Genomic DNA, 20,058 nt, shown 5'->3' with positions numbered 1-20,058 from the left:
CATCAGATAGTGTGCTTACTTTCCTTGGATTAGCAATCCCCTGATTGCAAACCAAGTAAACCTCTGTGTCTGATTTGCATTTTATTAGTCTCTTTATTTTCGATTACAAAGTTCTTTTGAATTAGTTGAATATCCGAGAAAGGTTTGTGGTTTTTTTTTGTAGGACAATTCACCCCTCCCCTCTTGCCGGCCTCCAAAGGGACCAACACTTATATTAGCTAATACGTTTTTTAAGAAAAGAGAAGAACACTTAGTCACATTCAAAAGTGGGAATAATAAATCACAAATTGACTTTCTTATAGTTAGGAAGAAGGATAGAAAGATTTGTAAAGATTGCAAAGTCATCCCTGGAGAAAGCTTAACTACCCAACATAGGGTAGTAGTGTTGGATATACGCCTCAAACGTAGTATCAATAGAAAGAAAATATATACAATTCCTATAATTAAGTGGTGGAAGTTAAAAGATGGAAAACAAAATATATTTAAGAAGAAGGTAGAAGTACAAGCATTAGGTGAAATATACGATCACTCTAATACAACATGGGATAAGATTGTATCAAAGTTAAAAATAGTAGCTAAGAGTGTACTCGGTGAGTCAAAGGGACATGCACCACTAAGTAAAGAATCTTAGTGATGGAATGAGAAAGTACAAGAGAAAGTGAAGGAAAAATGAATAATTTATAAGGAATTATATATTTGTAAGAACGAGAAAAACTTAAAAAAATATATAATAGCCAAGAAAGAAGCTAAAAAGGTAGTGAGTGAAGCAAAAAATGAAACTTTTGAACGGTTATATCGAAAATTGGATACAAAAGAAGGGGAAAGAGACATTTATAGAATAGCTAAAGTGAGAGAAAGGAAAACAAGAGATCTTAGCCAAATAAAATATATTAAAGATGAATGTAATAGGGTATTAGTAAATGATGGAGAAATAAAAGAGCGGTGGAAGAGGTATTTTCATCAACTTTTTAATGAAGGTTTAGGTGACCAACTTAACTTAGGTAATTTAATTAGGTCAAATGAGCATAGAAATTTTAATTTTTATCGTAGAATTCAAACATCAGAAGTAAAACAAACTTTAAATGAGATGCACAATGGAAAAGTCGTTGGACCAGATGATATTCCAATAGAGGTATGGAAGTGCTTAGGGAAACAAGGTATTGAATGACTTACAAAATTATTTAACATGATATTGAAAACGAAAAGAATGTCTGATCAATGGAGGATAAGTACTCTAGTTCCCTTATATAAGAACAAGGGAGACATACAAAATAGTGCAAACTATAGGGGTATTAAACTAATGAATCATACTATGAAACTTTGAGAAAAAGTAATAGAAAAAAAAATTAAGGAAGAAGACCACAGTGACAGAACATCAATTTAGGTTCATGCCTAGAAGGTCGACAATAGAAGCTATACATCTCCTTAGACAATTAATTGAAAAATATCGGGAGTAAAAACAAGATCTACACATGGTATTCATTGACTTAGAAAAAGCTTATGATAGAGTCCCAAGAGAAATTATATGGAGAATTTTAGAAAAGAAAGGTGTTAGTGTAACATATATTGAACTAATTAAGGATATGTATGAGGATGTAACGACCAGAGTAAAGACTTCAGGCGGAGTAACTAAAGCATTTTCAATAAAGATAGGGTTACATCAAGGATCAACCCTAAGTCCCTATCTTTTTACACTAATTATGGACGAACTCACTGCGCACATTCAAGACACAGTACCGTGGTGCATGATGTTTGCAGATGATATTATTTTGGTAGGTGAGACACGTGAAGGAGTAAATGCTAAGCTAGAATCTTGGAGGGAAACACTAGAAGGGAAAGGTTTTAAGCTTGGTAGAATAAAGACAGAATATATGAAATTTAAGTTTAGCAATATTAGAAGTAATGAAATAATTGTTAAGATAGGAGAGGATGAGTTGCTCGGAACCGAGAGATTTAAATATTTAGGATCATTTTTATAAAATGATGGAGGGATTGAGAGAGACGTCTTGCATATAATACAAGCAGGATGGTGAAATGGAGGGTAGCGTCGTGTGTTTTATGTGACCGTAAAATGTCTCTTAAACTTAAAGGTAAGTTCTATTAAACCGCTATTAGACCTGCTATGTTATATGGAACTGAATGTTGGGCTATGACTCGAGGACATGAGCATAAGATGTGAGTTGCAGAGATGAGGATGTTAAGGTGGATGTGTGGACATACGAAGATGGACAAAATAAGGAATGAGAGCATTAGAGAGAAAGTCGGAGTTGCATCTATTGAGGACAAACTCCGAGAGACACGTTTAAGATGGTACGGACATGTACTTAGACGACCAATAAATACTTCATTTAGGCGATGTGAAACTATGAGAAACATGCATATCAAATCAGGAAGAGGAAGACCAAAAAAGACTTGGTTAGGAACAATAAAATAAGATAAAATTTATTTAAATATAGATGATGATATAATAAGAGATAGAGCTCAATGGCGTATCACCTAGTGGGAAAAGACTTGATTATTGTTGTTGTTGTTGTTGCCTCTAATTCTTCCTCCAAGTATTACTTCCAGAATAACCCTACTTCAAAAAATGAACCAGTGATTGGTTAATTAAAATTCAGGATAAAAAACATGTAAAATATAGTTTTGGATACTTAAACAATCATTTATTAAGTTCACACTGCAAAATACGATTATGGATGATAAGAATCTATAAGAAATTTTGTAAAATTTTTTAATATTTGGAAAATTTATTATAGTCCTAAAGGCCTACCAAACCTGACGGGCCGAGATAATCACGGTCATGGGCCTAACGTCTCAATTTAGCTCCTCTCTCCCATATTCTAAAGAAATGAACATTTTCATGTCCCAAAATTTGAACCAAGGAGAACAAACGTGTCGCTGCATCAAATTTAGAAATCATAAAAAAATTGTTAAGTTATCACAAATATAGTACATAATTAATTTTGGAAATCATAATATATAAATCCTTTTAAAAAAATACAAGACACGTATGAAAATACACTCTACAGACAATTAATAGGCACCAATAATTGGAAGAATTCTTCAATGTGAGCTCAGTTTGCGATCAATGATGAATACATATTTTATTCCGCGACAGGAGCGCTGCGCTGTCGCTTTATCCACACGATACCTTCCGGAGAAAAGACACAGAGAACACAACAAGTGACATGAAGAGAGAGCTTGAGATCAACTTTACGCAATAATTCCTCATCAATTGATTTCATTAAATAATCAAGCCATGTGTTTCTTTTACAAAATACACTTAATGCTGCATTATCAACATATTAATTAATCAATTAAGCCATGTCGCACGCAGAGAACAAATTACAAAACAAAAACTAGGATCCCATTTTATCAGCACCACTCGTTCTGCTAGTGTTCAGTATTATTCAAACCCTCTCTGACATAAAACATCTTTAATTTATTTTCATCTTTTGGTTATCGTGGCACAGGATCAAGCCAGGACAGATTTGTCACTGACAAATAAATGGTTCTAGAAGATGGCATATCAAGCATTAATTCAAAAGATCCTGCAAGTGCACAAAGTTAAATTTATATTAATATCAGAAAAGTAAAATATCACGTGTTGAGGACCTCGATGGAAGTTGTCCCTCGATTGTGGTCCTTCGTGAGTCTCACGTGAATATCACGTGCGAATGTGGCCAAATGTGAACTCTTGAATCATTATTGGAAGCTCTTCACTGATTAATGCCATCATATCATTGATCGTTGGTGCAGCTTGCAAGCTTCAATTAGTGTGATCTGACTTAAAGAGAGGAACCAAGAAAGCACAAGTTCACAAAAGGGGAAGGTACATATGGAGAAGGCGACTCTTGTCTACAAATACAATTGATGCATAGTATAATTGGAGGATGGTGCAGGGCCCTCTTAAATTATTTTCCTCGAACAGCTTGTTGCTTGTAAATTGTAGCTGGTAGCTTGAGTAAATTTATAATAAAATGACTTTGAAATAAAACATTTTCAATGAGGCGACTCGAACTCCAAAATTTAATATTTTCTTCACAGTTTGTGAATGTGTGTGGTGAGAACAGGCATGACGAAACTTGCCACCAACCTGGCGCACAATTTGGACGGTCGATGTCAAAAGTACGTCTCCCTCGTGCCGTTCAGCGACCTTCTTGTTTTTCCAGAGAGCTGTTTAAACATCGCGCTACTGTCTGTCCAATTTGACCTCAACGTCTCGATGCGCCTCCACGTTGCACCGCGGATGGTTCCGTGACTTGTCGTAATCCAGAACCTTACGGGTGATCCTACCGCATCTAGACACGTGGTTGAATCGAGAATCTACAACGCAGCTACTTGGTCTCCGCGGCTCAATTGCGTATCTTATTCTCAGTTAATCGTTGTCAATTTTGATCGAATTATCTAAATGAAGGGATTGACGCGGTTGCTAATGGCGGGTTAGGAACGACGATGCCTCGGGCTATATTAATCGATGCATTGCCGACTCTTTTCCTTCCCTTTCGCCTTCTCCTTCGATCAAGCTGCTTCGCAGAGGATCAAAATACTTGCTTTCTTCTCCTCTTTGTTGGTCGCTAAACTTCGCATTGCTTCTGCGCGTCGTCCGCCCCTTGATTTCTGTAAGTTTCCTTCCTCCGCTTCGGTAATCGAGTCAAAAATTGGCTCTTTCTTAGCAGGATTTCGATTTCGTTTTTTTTATTGACAGTCTGTGAAGATATTGGGAATGTATGTTGTGTTATGCTTGGAAAGTGATGATTGGCCTAAAAAAAGACGAAAGATTTGATCTTTTAGCTTTCTTTTTGTCAAAGTTGAGTTTTTGCTGATTTTGGTTTTATAATTTTTCAAGCTTGTGAGGTATCGATATGGAATTTGAGGGTAGGTACAAGAAGGTTCAATCTCAGGGTGGCCGATTTGATTGCCTTCTCTTTGGTGAGTCTTCGCATTTGCCTGCTTGGAGTTTTCTTTTTGTAACCTCTGAATGCAAATGAGATGTTTATAATTTTTCCTCTGAGATCAAGCTTTATTAATGCAGATCTTGATGACACACTATATCCATTGAGTTCTGGCATGGCCGCAGAGTGCCGCAAGAACATCGGAGGTAGAGCAAACTGATGTATCTTTAATTCATTGTCTCTATGGAGTTTTCCTTCTTCTCTCATTCTTTTTTAAGAAGATCATTTCTTCATTTTTTACAGAGTATATGCTTGAAAAGCTTGGGATTGAAGAGAGCAAGATACCAGACTTGTGTAGTGTACTGTATCAGAAATATGGAACAACAATGGCTGGTCTAAGGGTACTTTCACAAAGTTGTTTTGTTCAAGTTTTGCTTAGTAGGTGTAAGCTTGTACTAATGCAAACTTTGCTTCTTTCTTCTCAGGCCATTGGCTACAACTTCAATTATGATGATTACCACAGGTTTGAATTTGACTGGATTCTTGTCTGATAGTGTTTATAAATCAAAGACTGTTTTGATATCTTGTGGTTTAACTTTAACAGCTTTGTTCATGGAAGATTACCTTATGAAACATTAAAGCCAGATCCTGTTCTAAGGCAACTCTTGTTGAGCCTTCCAATTCGCAAAGCCGTAAGTTTGCAAGACTAAGTTATTCAAAAACTCTGTTCGCAGCTAATTATCCTTTTTTCATTTCACTAACAAGTTCATCTATCAATTTGCTTACACATAGATATTTACGAATGCCGATCGAGATCATGCTGCCAGAGTTCTCAAGCGGCTTGGTCTGGAGGATTGTTTTGAGGGAGTTATTTGCTTTGAGACGCTGAACCAGCCATCCTCTTCCTCTGGGGAAGAGACCTCAAGCAACATCTTTGACATAGTCGGTTACTTATCGACACCTGACCCTGCAGTTGATCAACCAAAAACACCAATACTGTGCAAACCATCCGTAGAAGCCATGGAGCAAGCTCTCAGAATAGCAAATTTTGACCCCCAAAGAACTGTGAGATACACAAGCTGGATGCCTTGATCTCTCATCTTCAGCATGAATTTAGTTAATTGTGCTAAAATAAAAATCTTTTGCAGGTTTTCTTTGATGACAGCGCGCGGAATATTCAATCTGCAAAAGCAATCGGACTCCACACTGTCTTGGTAAATATTCAAAAATTTGCTTCTTCTTGTGGACTATATCAAGCAAACAGTTTATGATATCAATGAGCCATTGGTGGATTTAGGTTGGCACTTCACAGAGAGTCAAAGGCGCAGACCATGCTTTAGAAAGCATCCACAACGTAAGGGAAGCATTGCCTGAGCTCTGGGAGGAGGCCGAGAAATCCAGCAACATTCGACCGTCGAACAATGTCACTATGGAGACCTCTGTGACTGCCTAAGCTAATTCTTCTACCTTGTCGTTGGCTTTGTTCATATGTTTCCTTTTCTTTCTTGTTAGATGGCTCTTATTCCACGATCATGTATTTCCTACAATGCCTGCAATATTCCACGATCATTTTCATCAGAAACTTCAGAGTATTCTCCTCTTGAACCTTCCTGAAAATAATGTTTGGTGAAGCCATTAACATTTTGCTTGACTTCAAAGGGAAGAATCAGAGTTGAAACAATTAAAATAAAGAGAGAAATGCTCCGATCTTAATGGGCCAAAGAACAACAATTATAGTCAAATCAAAGTTGGATTAATTAATTGATAAACAGCCCATTGGAGTGCACGTCTTAGTCTGTCTCTGAAAAATCAGCGCTCCCTTTCAGGTCATCAATTTCCTTGAATTGCCCCATAAAAAAAAAACGTGATGGAGGCCACGAGCTAATTCAATAATCAATTTGCTGAGCGGAAGTGAGACCAAAGTGCATTTTTCTGTAATGCTCAAGCAGTTCCGTTTCCATGGCGTTGCAAACACTGGAGTGCGAGCAGAAAGGCCAGTGAAGGTCAAGATGCTAGACACCAATGTGCTCAATAAGCTTAACTTGATGCAAGCTAGACTAGAACACAACTTGAGAATGAAAAATAATAAATATACACACTAAAATTCTTAGAATGAATCCATTCTAGAACAGAAAGGGATGAACAACAACAACACAATGTACAACACATAACACACTCATAAGTTGCTAAATGTAAAACACTGTATGAGTTCCATCTTTTCACTTCCCGTGAGGCATTTTTGTGCTTCCTCTATAGCTGCTCAACTTCTGTTTGGTTTTAGGACTCCTCCCTATGTCTTTAGCATCCTGAAACTGCTCTAAAGCAGTGACAACTTGATCCATCGTTGGCCTTTGCTTTGCTTCCATGGATAGGCACTGGAGCGCAAGAAGTGCCGTTTTCCGAGCTCCTGACGGCGAGTACTGCCCTTCCAATTTCGGATCCAAGATGTTCATAGTACTTCGCTTGCTCGCAAGCAAAGGCTTCGCCCACTCTACCAAATAGTGTTGTCCTGCCGGCCGGTTCTTGTCGATTGCACGCCGTCCCGTCAGCATTTCGAGAAGAACAACTCCGAAGCTAAACACATCGCTCCTAGAAGTCAAGTGACCTGTTAGAAGAAGAGTGAATCAATAAGTTGGAACATCTCTTAAGAACATACTCAAGCATGAACATCTCTTAAGAATAGGGACGGTGAGGAACAAGATATGTCGGAAATTCTTAAACTGATTGAAAGTATTGTGACTAGTTCTGCAAAAATTTAAGATAACAAAGGTGAAGCAAACTACCGGTTGCTAGATACTCCGGCGCAGCATAACCATATGTACCCATCACCCTTGTAGATACATGGCTTTTGTCCCCGGTCGGACCATCTTTCGCCAATCCAAAATCAGAAAGCTTTGCGTTGTACTTCTGCACAACAATACAAGGCACAAAGATTAGCATTCAAAGTGAGTGAAAACACATTCAAATGGAAGGGACCGTAATGAACTACACACCGAATCAAGAAGCACATTGGAGGTTTTAAAATCGCGGTAAATGACTTCCGCCTTGCCTTTGTCACTATGCAGAAAAGCAAGTCCTTTTGCAGCTCCAAGAGCGACCTTCATGCGAAGATTCCATGAGAGTGGCTGATAGTATGAACTCCCTGTATTGTAGAAGAGAGTTTTTAACCTCTTGTACTTAATTTACTCTTAGGAAACAGTCAGAAAAAAAAAAGCAATGGAAATGAGATTTATCCAAGAAAAAAAGTGGGATTTTATCATTGATATTCTCATCAATAAATGATGTAAAACGAGCCATGAACCTTTGTCTACACCGAAAGACCACTTTCAAATCCGGATATTGGACGATGAGGCAGGCTCATAGGTGAATCCAAACTCAAGGTCGAATTGCAGAACACTGTGGCTCACTGCGATAGAACACCAAACACTGGCTTGATTCAGTAACCGACCGATATAACTCCAACCCGTGAGTAACAATTCCGACAAATGAGACTCTTGTATTGCACCGTTCGAAAGAAGGAACAACATTCTGAGACTATTGGTGAGTTTGAAAGGAGGAAAAGCTAAAAGAAGGATTGAGAAAGAACATTGCCACTGCAGGAATAGTTATTTCTACGAACAAAACAAAAACAAGCAGGCACAAGACTTCAGGAACACAAGCATGAAGAATGAGACTAGAATTGCAATAGCATAGATCACAGAGACAGAGACTTACTCCGGAAAAAATGATTCTCCAAGCTGCCTCTCGGCATAAACTCATACACCAGAAGCCTTTGCTCATCCTCCAGGCAGTATCCGATAAGCTTTACGAGGTTTGGGTGCAACAGCTGACCCAAGAAATTAATCTCAGCCTACAAGAGTTGCGTTGAATTTGTTTTTAATTTACGTCGCAGTTAAAATCCAACCAGCAGTTCAGTGTTAATGAAGTTTGAAGGAAGGAACTGCCACTCACCAACCACTCCCTGTGACCCTGAAACCCTTCCTGGTTCAGTTTCTTCACGGCAATGACCATTCCAGTCCCAGGCTTGGCTGCTGCAAGCGTGTTCTCATCAATCCAACCCTTGAACACAGAGCCAAAGCCTCCCTCTCCGAGAACACTGTCCGGCCGGAAGTTCCTCGTTGCGGTTCTGAGATCATTGAAGCTGAAGCTCTTCAGGTTCGAAGACGACAAGATCTCGCCCTCGGTCCGAGACAAAGAGGAAGCAGAGATGATCCTGCTGCTGGAACTGCTCAACACATTAGCTTTCCTAGTGCCATGTTTTAAGTCACCTACAAGAAAAGACATTATGATCCTACAAGAATTTTCTCAAATGCTCAGAACCCAGAAAAAAGGTGAAGTTTAGTACCGGAACTGAAGGCTGCATCGGCGGGGCTCTCCGCCTTGATTTGTTTAGCCCAGCAATTTCCCATGAAGATCTCTGAGCTCTGTCAAGTTACTCAGCTCTTTTTAATCTGACTTAGTGACAATATAACAGTGGCCAAAGAGAGGGAGAGGCTTAATTAATAGCAGAAGCTGTGGACCTACTCAGCAACTAGTTCAACTTGATTTAAAGGGAGGAGAATGAACAGGGAATGACGTGGGCCATTTGGTTTCATCTGTATAAAATCTAAAGTGATGGCCATGATTAAGTAGCATCACGAGATTGAGCTGAGGCATCTAGATATCAAATCTATTGTACTAGATTTTGTTGAAGGAGGCCTGGTTCATTGTATCAGTAGTCCAAGCTAACATCTTTTAGCAGAAAGCTACTGCAGCTAACTAACATCTTAAAGTTGCACCACAAACAAACCTAAAGTAAAAATTTTAGAAGACACCTTTTTTCAAACAAAAAATCACTAGAGTTATTAAGGTGATTTGGTAATACTATCTTGATGGATCTAAATATATCAGAGGCTGAAATTCATCATTTTATCCCCAACTTTGGATGCCAGAGCTTACAAGGCTCCAAAACTGCGTTGGACTTTGTCAGAAGTGGAGGCCAGGCCTCATTTGAAACAGTGAGTTGGTTTGAACTATCCTCCGTCTGCATGCGCTGCAGTTTGGCTGACGTTGACTCTTGTAGCAGAGTGCAAGTTATACCTTATAATATGGAGAGCTTTCGATTCATGGAGACTCCATGACAGAGGGCGTTGACCACAACTTGGACGATGCATTGTGGAGATATGGTTGGGGAAGAGAAGCGAGGACATAGCATGTGGATGCCTTTTGGCCAAAGGCATCTGGTTAATCACAAGAATATTTTGGCATTCGAAAAGAGGTCCAAGGATCTTTGTCTTTGATAGGCGACTGCATGTAGTTCTTCAGCCTTCGGGCCAATTGAGACAAGTCAAACCTCATGCATAATGCTATGTACGATTTACAAGGCAGCTCTCGGAGTAAGATTAAGGTGACGTTTGATTCTCTCCTAAAAATCAGAATGAGAATAAGTATTATAATATTATCGAATGAGAATGGATATAAGCTTGGGTATCATTCTTAAAAATAATATTTGATTAGTTGAATATTTTCAATCGGAATGAATCTAAATTTCTTTTTTTATCTTTAGAGGAAAATAAGAGAAAAAATTAGATGGAAGAGAAAGTTGAAGTGAAAGAAACATATGATGAGAAAGAAAGTGTGATGAAAAATTTGAAGAGAGGGAAAGTGTGATGAGAAAAAAATGAGGAAAGAGAACGTCATAGCAGAGATTGAAAAGAGAAAAAGTATGATGAGAGAGAAAGTATGTTGAGAGAGAAAAGTGATGGGAAAGAAATGAAGAAAGAAAAAGTATGATGAGGGAAAATGAGAGATTGAGGAGAGAAAGTATGATGAGAAAATGTGATGAGAGAGAAAGTATGATGGGAAAAATAAAAAGGGGAAAAGTGTGATGAGAGAAAATGAGAAGAGAGTGTAATGAAAGAGAATGAAGAGAGAGAAAGTGTGATGAGAGAAAATGTAGAAAGAGTATGATAAGAGAGATTGAGGAGAAAGAAAGTATGATGAGAGAGAAAGTATGATAAAAAAATGAGGAGAGAATGAAGAAAGAGAAAATGATGAGAGAGTGTGTGTGTGATGAGAGAGAATTTAGAGAGAAAATGGTAGAGAATGTGTGATGAGAGAGAATGAGGAGAGAGAAAGTATATTGAGAGAGAAAATGTGATGATAGAATGAGGAGAGAGAAGTATGATGAGAGAGAAAGTATGCTGAAAAATGAGGAGAGAATGAAGAGAGAGAAAATGATGAGAGAGTATGTGTGATGAGAGAGAATATAGAGAGAAAATGGTAAAGAATGTGTGATGAGCGAGACTGAGGAGAGAGAAAGTGTGATGATAGAATGAGGAGAGAGAAAGTATGATGAAAAAGAATAAGGAGAGAGAGTGAAATGAAAGAAAAATTGAACAAATATACTAAGGGTTTTTTCGTCCAAAACTTAATTCTCATTCCCATTCCATCAAAACTCAAGGGAGGGGGTGAGTTTCATCCACACACAAATTTTTGGGTTTCATTCCAAAATCTTGATTCCATTCTCATCAACCAAACACAAGATTTAGGAATGAATCCATTCCCTCATTCTCAAACCTTTACACCAAACGCCACCTAAGTTGGTTAGGGTGAGTTAAAGTTATTATTATAGGATAAGAGTTTGAATATTAGTAAAGTTCAAGAAAAAAATTCTTTTTTATTAATTAACTATAGATTTTTAATTTTTCTCTTCATAAATGATCGTGAGATTGATCATGTGGGGTCGTTGGATGGTAGATTTTACATTTTACTACCATATACTATTTATAAGGTGATGAAATTGAAAGTACAGTTAGGAAGATGGGTAGGTTGATACAATTTTAATAGCGAGTCATGTCATTATAGTCATGCTCGTTTGAACAATATTATTGTTGATCCTATCTGAAAGTGGAGAAGATGACACGCTGGGTAGGTGGCTCTAATGTTGATCGTGTAAAGACTCTAAGCTGGGAAAAAATGACTCCGAGCAACCCTATGTGTCAAAAAGAACATCAGCAATTGGGCCAGGGAGAGGGTTCCCGGCACAAGCACTCTGATGCTCAAGTTAATGACCGATTGAAGCTGTAAATAGTAGATAAACAGTGAATGCATAATGTAGCTTGTGTATAGCATTTGCTTATGTAAGCATACTTGTGCCTGTAAATGGAGACTCTCTTTTATAGTAATTGTTTGTCTATACACGAATCTCAAAGCGTTTTCGAAAAAGGACAAACCATAAAGTTGCTCTGACACCTTTCTCAAAATAGATCTACAAATTCTGTGTTTGACAGAGTGGAAGCTTTTAAAGTACAGCTTGCATATGGAATATTCTCTATCATCCATGACATAAAATGCTAAAAAGGAATGTGAAGTCGTTGGGTTGAGGGCCTTTAATATGGTTAGCTGGCAAATCGACGAGCCCCTTCCATAGTCTTATCGGTTGTCGCTCATAGGAACGACTAGGTCAGATTTGATAAATGTTATCAGGGACTCATCCTTCATTCAGCCACCCCAGTCAGACCAAGTGTCCAATTTGTTTAATCGAACCATAGGTACGATCGACTAGATTACTCATCCAAAATAGTTAACTGCACTATCCCTAGGTGATGAAGAGGACCTGACTCTGGATGGTATTGACTTGGCTTAGAGTTTCATCAATATTGAGAGACTCAGTATCCGATCGGTACAAAGGTCCGATCAAATAACCTCTTGACCTAGATGATCGACTGCGCTAGCTTGAGTGTTGACCACTCCTTAACTTTAATTGCTATGTCAGCCAGCCTCTTTGATTTTGACCGGACTCAAGGGCCCTATCTTATTTGTCGTATCACAAGTCTCCCCTTCAAGTCTAGTCGAAGGAGACGCAGGTTTGATTGACTAGACAATTGTGTTTATTTGTGTTCTTTGTCCTCTGATTAAACATCCACTCTTTTGTTCTGACTCCTGACACTAACTAATGTTATACTTAGTTAATGGTGCTTCTCACATCTCGTATTTCTCGACCGAATGCTCATTCTTTGTACCATTGCTTGGCTTGAGCTGACGTCGCTCTAGCACCTAGGAAACAGGGGCACGTCATGTTGGTGTTGGAAACACTAGATAATCAAACTTGTGTTTTGATATTTGGCAAAGGTTCAAAGTTAAGCTGTGTTGTGATCTAACAAGTCTAACTAAGTGTACAAGAAAGTTTTAAATGATCTTAGACAAGGTGAAAATCCTAGTCGAGGCTAGGCAAAGAAGTCCTAGTGGACATTAGGCAGGTGAAAAGTCCTAGTTATGACTAGGCAATAAAGTCCTGGTCTATGGGACTGAGCAAAATCTTGGTAGGTTGAGGACGTCGGACGAAATCCTATGGTCGAGGACACTAGGTGGAAGTCAGGGTGACTGGATACTCGCGGGGAGATCTAGAGCAGTTCAAGACTGACCAAATGCTCACAGGGAGGCTTACACTATGAGAGTAATAGTGATCCTTCGTTTGAGAGAAGGATTGCTGGTATTCAATCAAAGTCTCACATTAGAAAAATTTGAAAAAGATTATAGACTTAAAAAGATGTAAGATATTTACATTGGAATGAGACATTTTGAATAGAACCTAAGAGCAAAGCCATGAGGGTTTAAGCCCAAAGTGAACAATATCATGTCATTATGGAGATATATAAATATCCTTTTAAATTCATTATCTTTTCTAAATCTTTCCAATATAGGACTTTGATTGAATCTCAATACGTCATTTAATAATTAATGCTTGATATGATGAGCATGTCTTTTTATTATAAGCTTGTTTATTGTCTCCCATCCCTCCACGTGTCGCATGCCTGTGATGAGGAATATCTTATGTGATAGGTGACTATTGAGATTTGATGTAACTGTTGGCAGTTTAAATTCAACGATATAGATTGAACCTCTCTCCTCCATCCCCTTGATCGCACGGTTGTGAGTGGCCATGACTAGGGTTTTTAAGGTTCACCCTTTTTAAAGTTTTCTCAATCATCTTCTTCTTCGCTTTCTCCTTTCTACTATCACCGGTGATTCTCCAAGCTTTCTGTTCCTATCATAAGTTCGTTTTCTTCTGTCCTTCATTTAACTTTCTTCCTCTTCCATGGCTTTCAATCCCCTTGTCATTACTCATGGGCTCTACACCTCTACCGCCTCTAACTTCAATGGCGGGAAGGTGGACTAGATGCATCTCATCTATCACATCCCACCCGACCATCGATATCACATCATTATCCCATCTGGCCATGACTGCCCTAATCTTCCTATGGCCGACTATCTTACTTTCTTCAAAGACCAGCTCTTTACCGGCCTTGGTTTTTTTCCTTTCACCATTTTTTCTCAAAAGTTTGTTCTTACATTCATATCCCTTTGCAACAACTAGCATCTAATTTTATTAGGTTACTATACAGGATTATTATACTGTTCCATCTGTATCGAGTCCCACTACACCCCCAAATTTTCCACTACTTTTATTATCCGAAGAAGTCTGAGCCGGGCATCTTCATCTTCTAGACTCAAGTGGGTGCGGTGTTTTCAATAAGATGCCTTCATTTAATAAAGGATGAAAGTCTCATTACTTCTATCTTCAATCGGTCCCTCCAATGTCCTTCCCAACCAGGTGTCAATTGGAATTGTTCAACCCTCCCAAGTTGGCTATGTATCGATGGGAGCTGGTCTACCTCACAACATCCACTCAGCTATCTGATCTCAAATACCACATCCATAAGTTGCTAACTGAGGGTGTATTGTACATGTTTGGACTGAGTCCCATCGGAGTCCGATTGTCTGATAACTTTGGTAAGGAATTCAACCTCCTTTCGTTGTTGAATCTAACTAATTTCCTTTTCTGTTTTACAACCAAAACTATGTTGAAGCTTTATTGAGTAACTCCACGAAGCTGGCAGATGAGGAGATGAACGCTCGTTGGGAAGCTGAGCTGGAGAGCCATGAGCTTATGCCAATTGACCAAGACAAGGAGTCGATCGGCAGAGACGAAGCCAGTCAAGTTACGAAGAGTGATGTAGCCACGAACACTAAGGAGTTACCACCCCCTCGACCGTCTTTATTACCAATGGTGATCCCCTCTAAGTTTGCTATTTTTGATGGGCCTTTGATTCACCGCCAGTGACATAAGTGACATCGATTGACTACGCTTGTCCAATCGGCTACACCCGCACAAAAAATGTCCACTAAAACTCCATCCACTCTCTAGTCATCAGAGTGAGGAGAGGCTTTTATCCCTATCTTTCCAGAAGTTGGAGTTGTTGGTGCAATCAACCTCTAAGATTTTAATGTCCGACAAATATATTTAATAGCGTTTGATCAAGGAAAATCCTAGTCACGGCTAGGTAAGGGTGAGAAGTCAACCGAGTGACTAGTCCTAACTGTTGTTTAGAAGGGAGGTCCTAGTTGCGGTTAGGTAAGGGAAATCTCAGCAGATAATGGAAGCCAGGTAGAAGAATTCGGTAGGTCCGAAGGACCCAATATCTAATCCTTGGTGGGTCGATCCAATATTGAGTCATGGTGAGTGAAGTCAGGTGGAGAAAACCCTAGAGGAGGTAACTCTAGGTTCTGGTAAGTGAAGTCATATGGAGAAAATCCTAGGGGAAGGTAATCTTAGGTAACGAGAAGTCTTGGAGGAGTGAACTCCAAGCAAAATTGATTGAATGCTTTTCGGTCTACCACACACGGTAGATTGGACTAGCGGATCTAGGTAAATCTAAGTTTAGTTTTACTATAGTATTTTACATTACTGTTATTGTTGTTAGCTAATTTAGTATTACAGAAAAAGTCTTACTGGGTCAATCGATCAGACACTGAGCAGAGAAAGTCCAAATAGGTTTGGAGAATCAAATGTTTGGCAGGCAAGTTAAGGTAAGAAATTGGAGTGGAGCCATGGGGAGTGTTGGTGCAACCTTAGGTCAAGGTTGACCTGGTTGACCCGACTCGAGTTGACGTGACTCGAGTTGTATTTTGATGTTTGACTTGGGAAGATTGTCGGTGCAACCTTAGGTCAAGGTTGACCTAGTTGTGTTGCATGTTGATGTTTGACACTCGTGAGAGAGTTCTATTCTTGATGTGGGACAAGAATAGATGTTTGGGAGATTATTGGTGCAACCGTAGGTCAAGGTTGACCTGGTTGACCTGATTCGGGAAAAGTCCAAGTATGGAGACTTGGCACGGAAAAGTCCAAGCAGGGAGCTTGGCACTGGAAAAGTCCAAGTATGGGGACTTGGCACGGAAAAGTCCAAGCAGGGAGCTTGGCACGCGAAAAGTCCAAGTATGGAGACTTGGCACGGGGAAAGTCCAAACAGGGAGTTTGGCACGGGGAAAAGTCCTGGTGAGTGAAGCCAGGCAGTCGGGAAATCCTGGTGAGTGAATCCAGGTGAAAATCCTAGTGAGTGAAGCTAGGTGAAGGTGAAAGTCCTGGTGAGTGAAGCCAGGCATTCGGGAAAATCCTGGTGAGTGAAGCCAGGTGAAAATCCTAGTGAGTGAAGCTAGGTGAATGGGAAGTCCTAACTGGGATGTTAGGCGGTGTGGAAAAGTCAGTGAAGCGAAGCGGTGAAAATCCTAGTGAGTGAAGCTAGGTGAATGAGAAAGTCCTAATCGGGATGTTAGGCGGTGTGGAAAGTCCCGGTGAGTGAAGCCGGGCGGTGTGAAAATCTCGTGAGTGAAGCCAGGCTGGGAAAGTCCTAACGGGATGTTAGGCAATGGGAAATCTCGTGAGTGAAGCCGGTGAAAGTCCCGTGAGTGAAGCCAGCAAGGAAAATCCAGATGGATCGGGGATGATCGGACTTCGGTGTTGGAAAGTCCAAGTAGGTCAAAGGGATTGACCGGACACTTGGCGGGAGTTCTAGCGGTCAAGGGAGTGACCGATGTTAGGGATGAAGTACCAATAGGTCGAGGTTGACCGGATATTGGTTTGAAGTCTTGGGACTTGGTTTGGGCCAAACCCAAGCTCCGGATCGGTCACCAAACCGATCCATGATACTGTTTGCTCGATCGGTGCCGGTGACCGATCGATATCTGTTGATTCTTGCCATCGATCGTGACCGATCGCCAAACGAGGCAAAGAGAGGCGGTGATCGGTCCACAGACCGATCAGGCCATGTCCTGATCGGTCTGGGGACCGATCAGAGACGATGTCGCTGAGGTTGGGATCGGTCTGTAGACCGATCCAGCTGTGGCCTGATCGGTCCATAGACCGATCAGAACCCGCACAGAAGGTGGGCAGCTTTCTGTGAAGAAAGCTGATCGGTCTGGGGACCGATCAGAATAGGTCCTGATCGGTCCCCTGACCGATCCAGGCACTAGCCGTTGCGTCGCAACGGCTAGATTTCTTCTGTGTTTTCTTCGCTTTCTTCGCAGGTTATAAAAGGAGGGCTACGGCTGCGAGCCAAACGTTCCTGCTCTTCTTCTGCTGAATCTTTTCTGCTTCCTGCTGAGCTTTGGTTGAGCTCTCATTGTGCTGAGTTCTGTTGAACTCGTCGAAGCTCTGCGTGAGTTTCCTGCTGGTGTTCTAGCTGCTGGATCCGAGAAGCTGCTGCTTCATCAAGGTTCCAGTCGACAACAAGAGGCAAGCAAGGGTATTACAATTTCTATTGTTCTTGTTTGTTTTCTCCATTGTTGTACTCCTTTGTTTGCTGTTGCAAAAGAGTGTGGCGAGGTTTCTCCACCCATAAGGAGTTTATATTAGCCGGTTCTCCGGGGACTCATCCACCGACGGATTGACCGGACTCGTCCACCTTACGGACACGCCGAGGAGTAGGAGCCCTAATCTCCGAACCTCGTTACATCCATCGAGTTTGAGGTTTGATTTCTTTCTTTGTCGCTTCTATTGTTTTATTTCCGCTGCGCTAACTCGACATTGTAGAAAGAATCGAACGAATTGGGGTCGGCTATTCACACCCCCCCTCTCTAGCCGTACGAAAGGATCCTAACAAGTGGTATCAGAGCAAGGACGCTCTTCGTCGGATCAACACCCGTGGGAGCAAAGCTAGAGATGGATCAATTCGGAGAAGACATCACGATTCCACCCTTCTACAACGACAACTTCACATATTGGAAGGTAAGGATGATGTATTTTCTTAGGACTAATATGTTGAACTGGTTTTGTGTACAAGAAGGTTTTACTCCTCCAATGGATAAAGAAGGAGAGCCTCTAGAGAAGAACAAGTGGACAAAGGAACAAGTCCATCAATCAACGATCAACAATGAGGTAACTAAAACAATTGAATTTTCATTACCTACTAATATTTTGCGTAAGATAGGTGAATACAACAATGCCAAGGAGTTGTGGGATAACTTGGCCAAGTACCATGAGGAGAGTTCCACTTCAAGCCATGAAGAGGAGCCTAGTGAGCCAAGTAGCTCACATCATGGAGGGAGCGAATTGGGAGTTGAGGGCTACTCAACATCCAAGGAAGAAGAGGAGGAGAGTTCCTCTTGCTCAAGTTCGGAGCAAGAAGAAGAAGTTTCCACCTCCGGAAGGGTTGAAGAAAGCTCATCTCCATCCACAACCCTAGGTAACTCAAACACTGTGATTTCAAGCAAATTACACATAATGTGTTTTGAGTGTAGGAAACATGGACATTACAAGAGTAAGTGTCCAAAGAGGGTAAGAAAGACTCCACCGGCGCCAAAGGTCAAGGAAGCCGGAGTCCCGAAACGCAAGGGCAAGGAGCACATCGTGTGCTTCCAATGCAAGCAAAGGGGACACTATAGGAGCCATTGTCCGAGGGGGAGGCAACCTCACAAGGGCAAGAGACCGGGCACATCGATAGGGGGAGCTAAGGCAAACCCTAAGGTAACCTCTAAGGTTCATTTTTGCAACTCTAATAAAATGCATGCTAGGAATTTTATTGCACTTGTCGATAATAACAAGCATGATAACCTTAGGAATCAATACATGTGCTTAGGTGCAAAACATGTGAGCCTAGATAAGGATAACACTAGGAAAGCCAACCCTAGGATCAACCCATCTAAGGCTAAGGATAACCTAGGTAGGAATCCTAAATCAATTAGACACATGCCTAGGAATACCTCAAGGAAGAGTGATAAATCAAAAATTGAGGTATTAGAGAAGGAGAATCAAGTCTTGAAGTCAAGACTTGATACTTTGGAAAAGACTCTTAAGAATTTGGAGAAGTCATCTCTAGGCTCTAAGAGTCAAAAACCAATGTCCAAGGACAAGAAAGGTTTGGGTCACAAACCTAAGTCCCAAATGGTCAAGCCCACTTACCACAATGTTCCATTTGATTATGGAACAAAACCTAGGGCTAGGAAGACCATTACCAAGGTCACAAGGGGAGTCACCCCTATAGTTGACCTTGATGAGACCCAAATGACCAAGGCTTTAAAGCCTAAGAGGGTCATTAGGAGGGTTGCTAGGGAAGTTATCCCTAGTGAATATTTAGTGAACCCAATGAGCTCAAATAGGTATTGGGTTCCTAGGAGCATCTTCTCTACCCCATAAATGGGTTAGAGAGTGTCAACTCAATAAGAAGGGTAGTTAACCCAACTTTGAGGAAATTGACACTCAAGGAGCATTTTCAAGGTTTTGAGAACTTTTGAAAATGAAATGGAATTATCATTTACTCCTTTGAAGAGCTAAATGTGCCTAATGGTGGAAATATCATTTTTAATCTTAAGTGGCACAATTTGAGGAAAACCTAGAGAAATACCATAATTGGGATTTTGGTTTTCTCTTAGGGATATATGGGCAATCTAGGGTTAGATTTTAAGTTAACTAAGAGATTAAGGATACTTAGATAGGTAATCTAGGTATTTTATTTGTGTTAACTTACCATGGTTGTTTGCCATATGACATGTCATGACATCATGTTTAGTTTTATCATCATTTGAAATGTCATGATAGTGCTAGGCTAGTTTATATGTCATGCTTTATTTAAGTTTTCAAACTTTATGCCATGACATCATGACATTGGCACATGTTTTTACTTATGATATCATTATATGCCATGTCATCATCTCTTGCATTAATAATCAATTGAATTGGTTTAAGGATGAAAAACACATTTTGATATTGAGATCAAAGTGTAGTTTAGAAAATGCATGAGAACTTAGCCTAAGTTGACTTTAACCCATATCTCACATCAAATTGACTTGAATGTGGTTTGATACACTTTAGATGTGTGTGAGATATTAGGATCATGAGTTAGGATCA

General features: G+C 40.2%; 2 protein-coding genes across 2 annotated transcripts; one reads left to right on the top strand and one right to left on the bottom strand.

The window, feature by feature from the left end:
• The first annotated feature begins 4,400 nt into the window (after positions 1 to 4,400).
• LOC122015601 (uncharacterized protein C24B11.05-like) lies at positions 4,401 to 6,473 on the top strand. Its single transcript, XM_042572586.1, has 9 exons — positions 4,401 to 4,622; positions 4,850 to 4,932; positions 5,036 to 5,101; positions 5,199 to 5,296; positions 5,381 to 5,418; positions 5,500 to 5,587; positions 5,688 to 5,960; positions 6,044 to 6,109; positions 6,193 to 6,473. Exons 2-9 carry the CDS (start codon positions 4,866 to 4,868, stop codon positions 6,346 to 6,348), a joined length of 852 nt encoding a protein of 283 aa, XP_042428520.1. The 5' UTR covers positions 4,401 to 4,622; positions 4,850 to 4,865; the 3' UTR covers positions 6,349 to 6,473.
• A 491-nt stretch (positions 6,474 to 6,964) lies between these two features.
• On the bottom strand, positions 6,965 to 9,426 carry LOC122015600 (receptor-like cytoplasmic kinase 176). Its single transcript, XM_042572585.1, has 6 exons — positions 9,241 to 9,426; positions 8,847 to 9,163; positions 8,610 to 8,745; positions 7,889 to 8,037; positions 7,679 to 7,802; positions 6,965 to 7,500 (listed from the first exon to the last, which is right to left on the bottom strand). Exons 1-6 carry the CDS (start codon positions 9,302 to 9,304, stop codon positions 7,115 to 7,117), a joined length of 1,176 nt encoding a protein of 391 aa, XP_042428519.1. The 5' UTR covers positions 9,305 to 9,426; the 3' UTR covers positions 6,965 to 7,114.
• Between the last annotated feature and the right edge of the window lie 10,632 nt (positions 9,427 to 20,058).

Source organism: Zingiber officinale, chromosome 8B (assembly GCF_018446385.1).
Source record: "Zingiber officinale cultivar Zhangliang chromosome 8B, Zo_v1.1, whole genome shotgun sequence".
Classification (NCBI taxonomy): Eukaryota; Viridiplantae; Streptophyta; class Magnoliopsida; order Zingiberales; family Zingiberaceae; genus Zingiber; species Zingiber officinale.
This window is presented reverse-complemented; position numbering and strand designations above follow the sequence as displayed.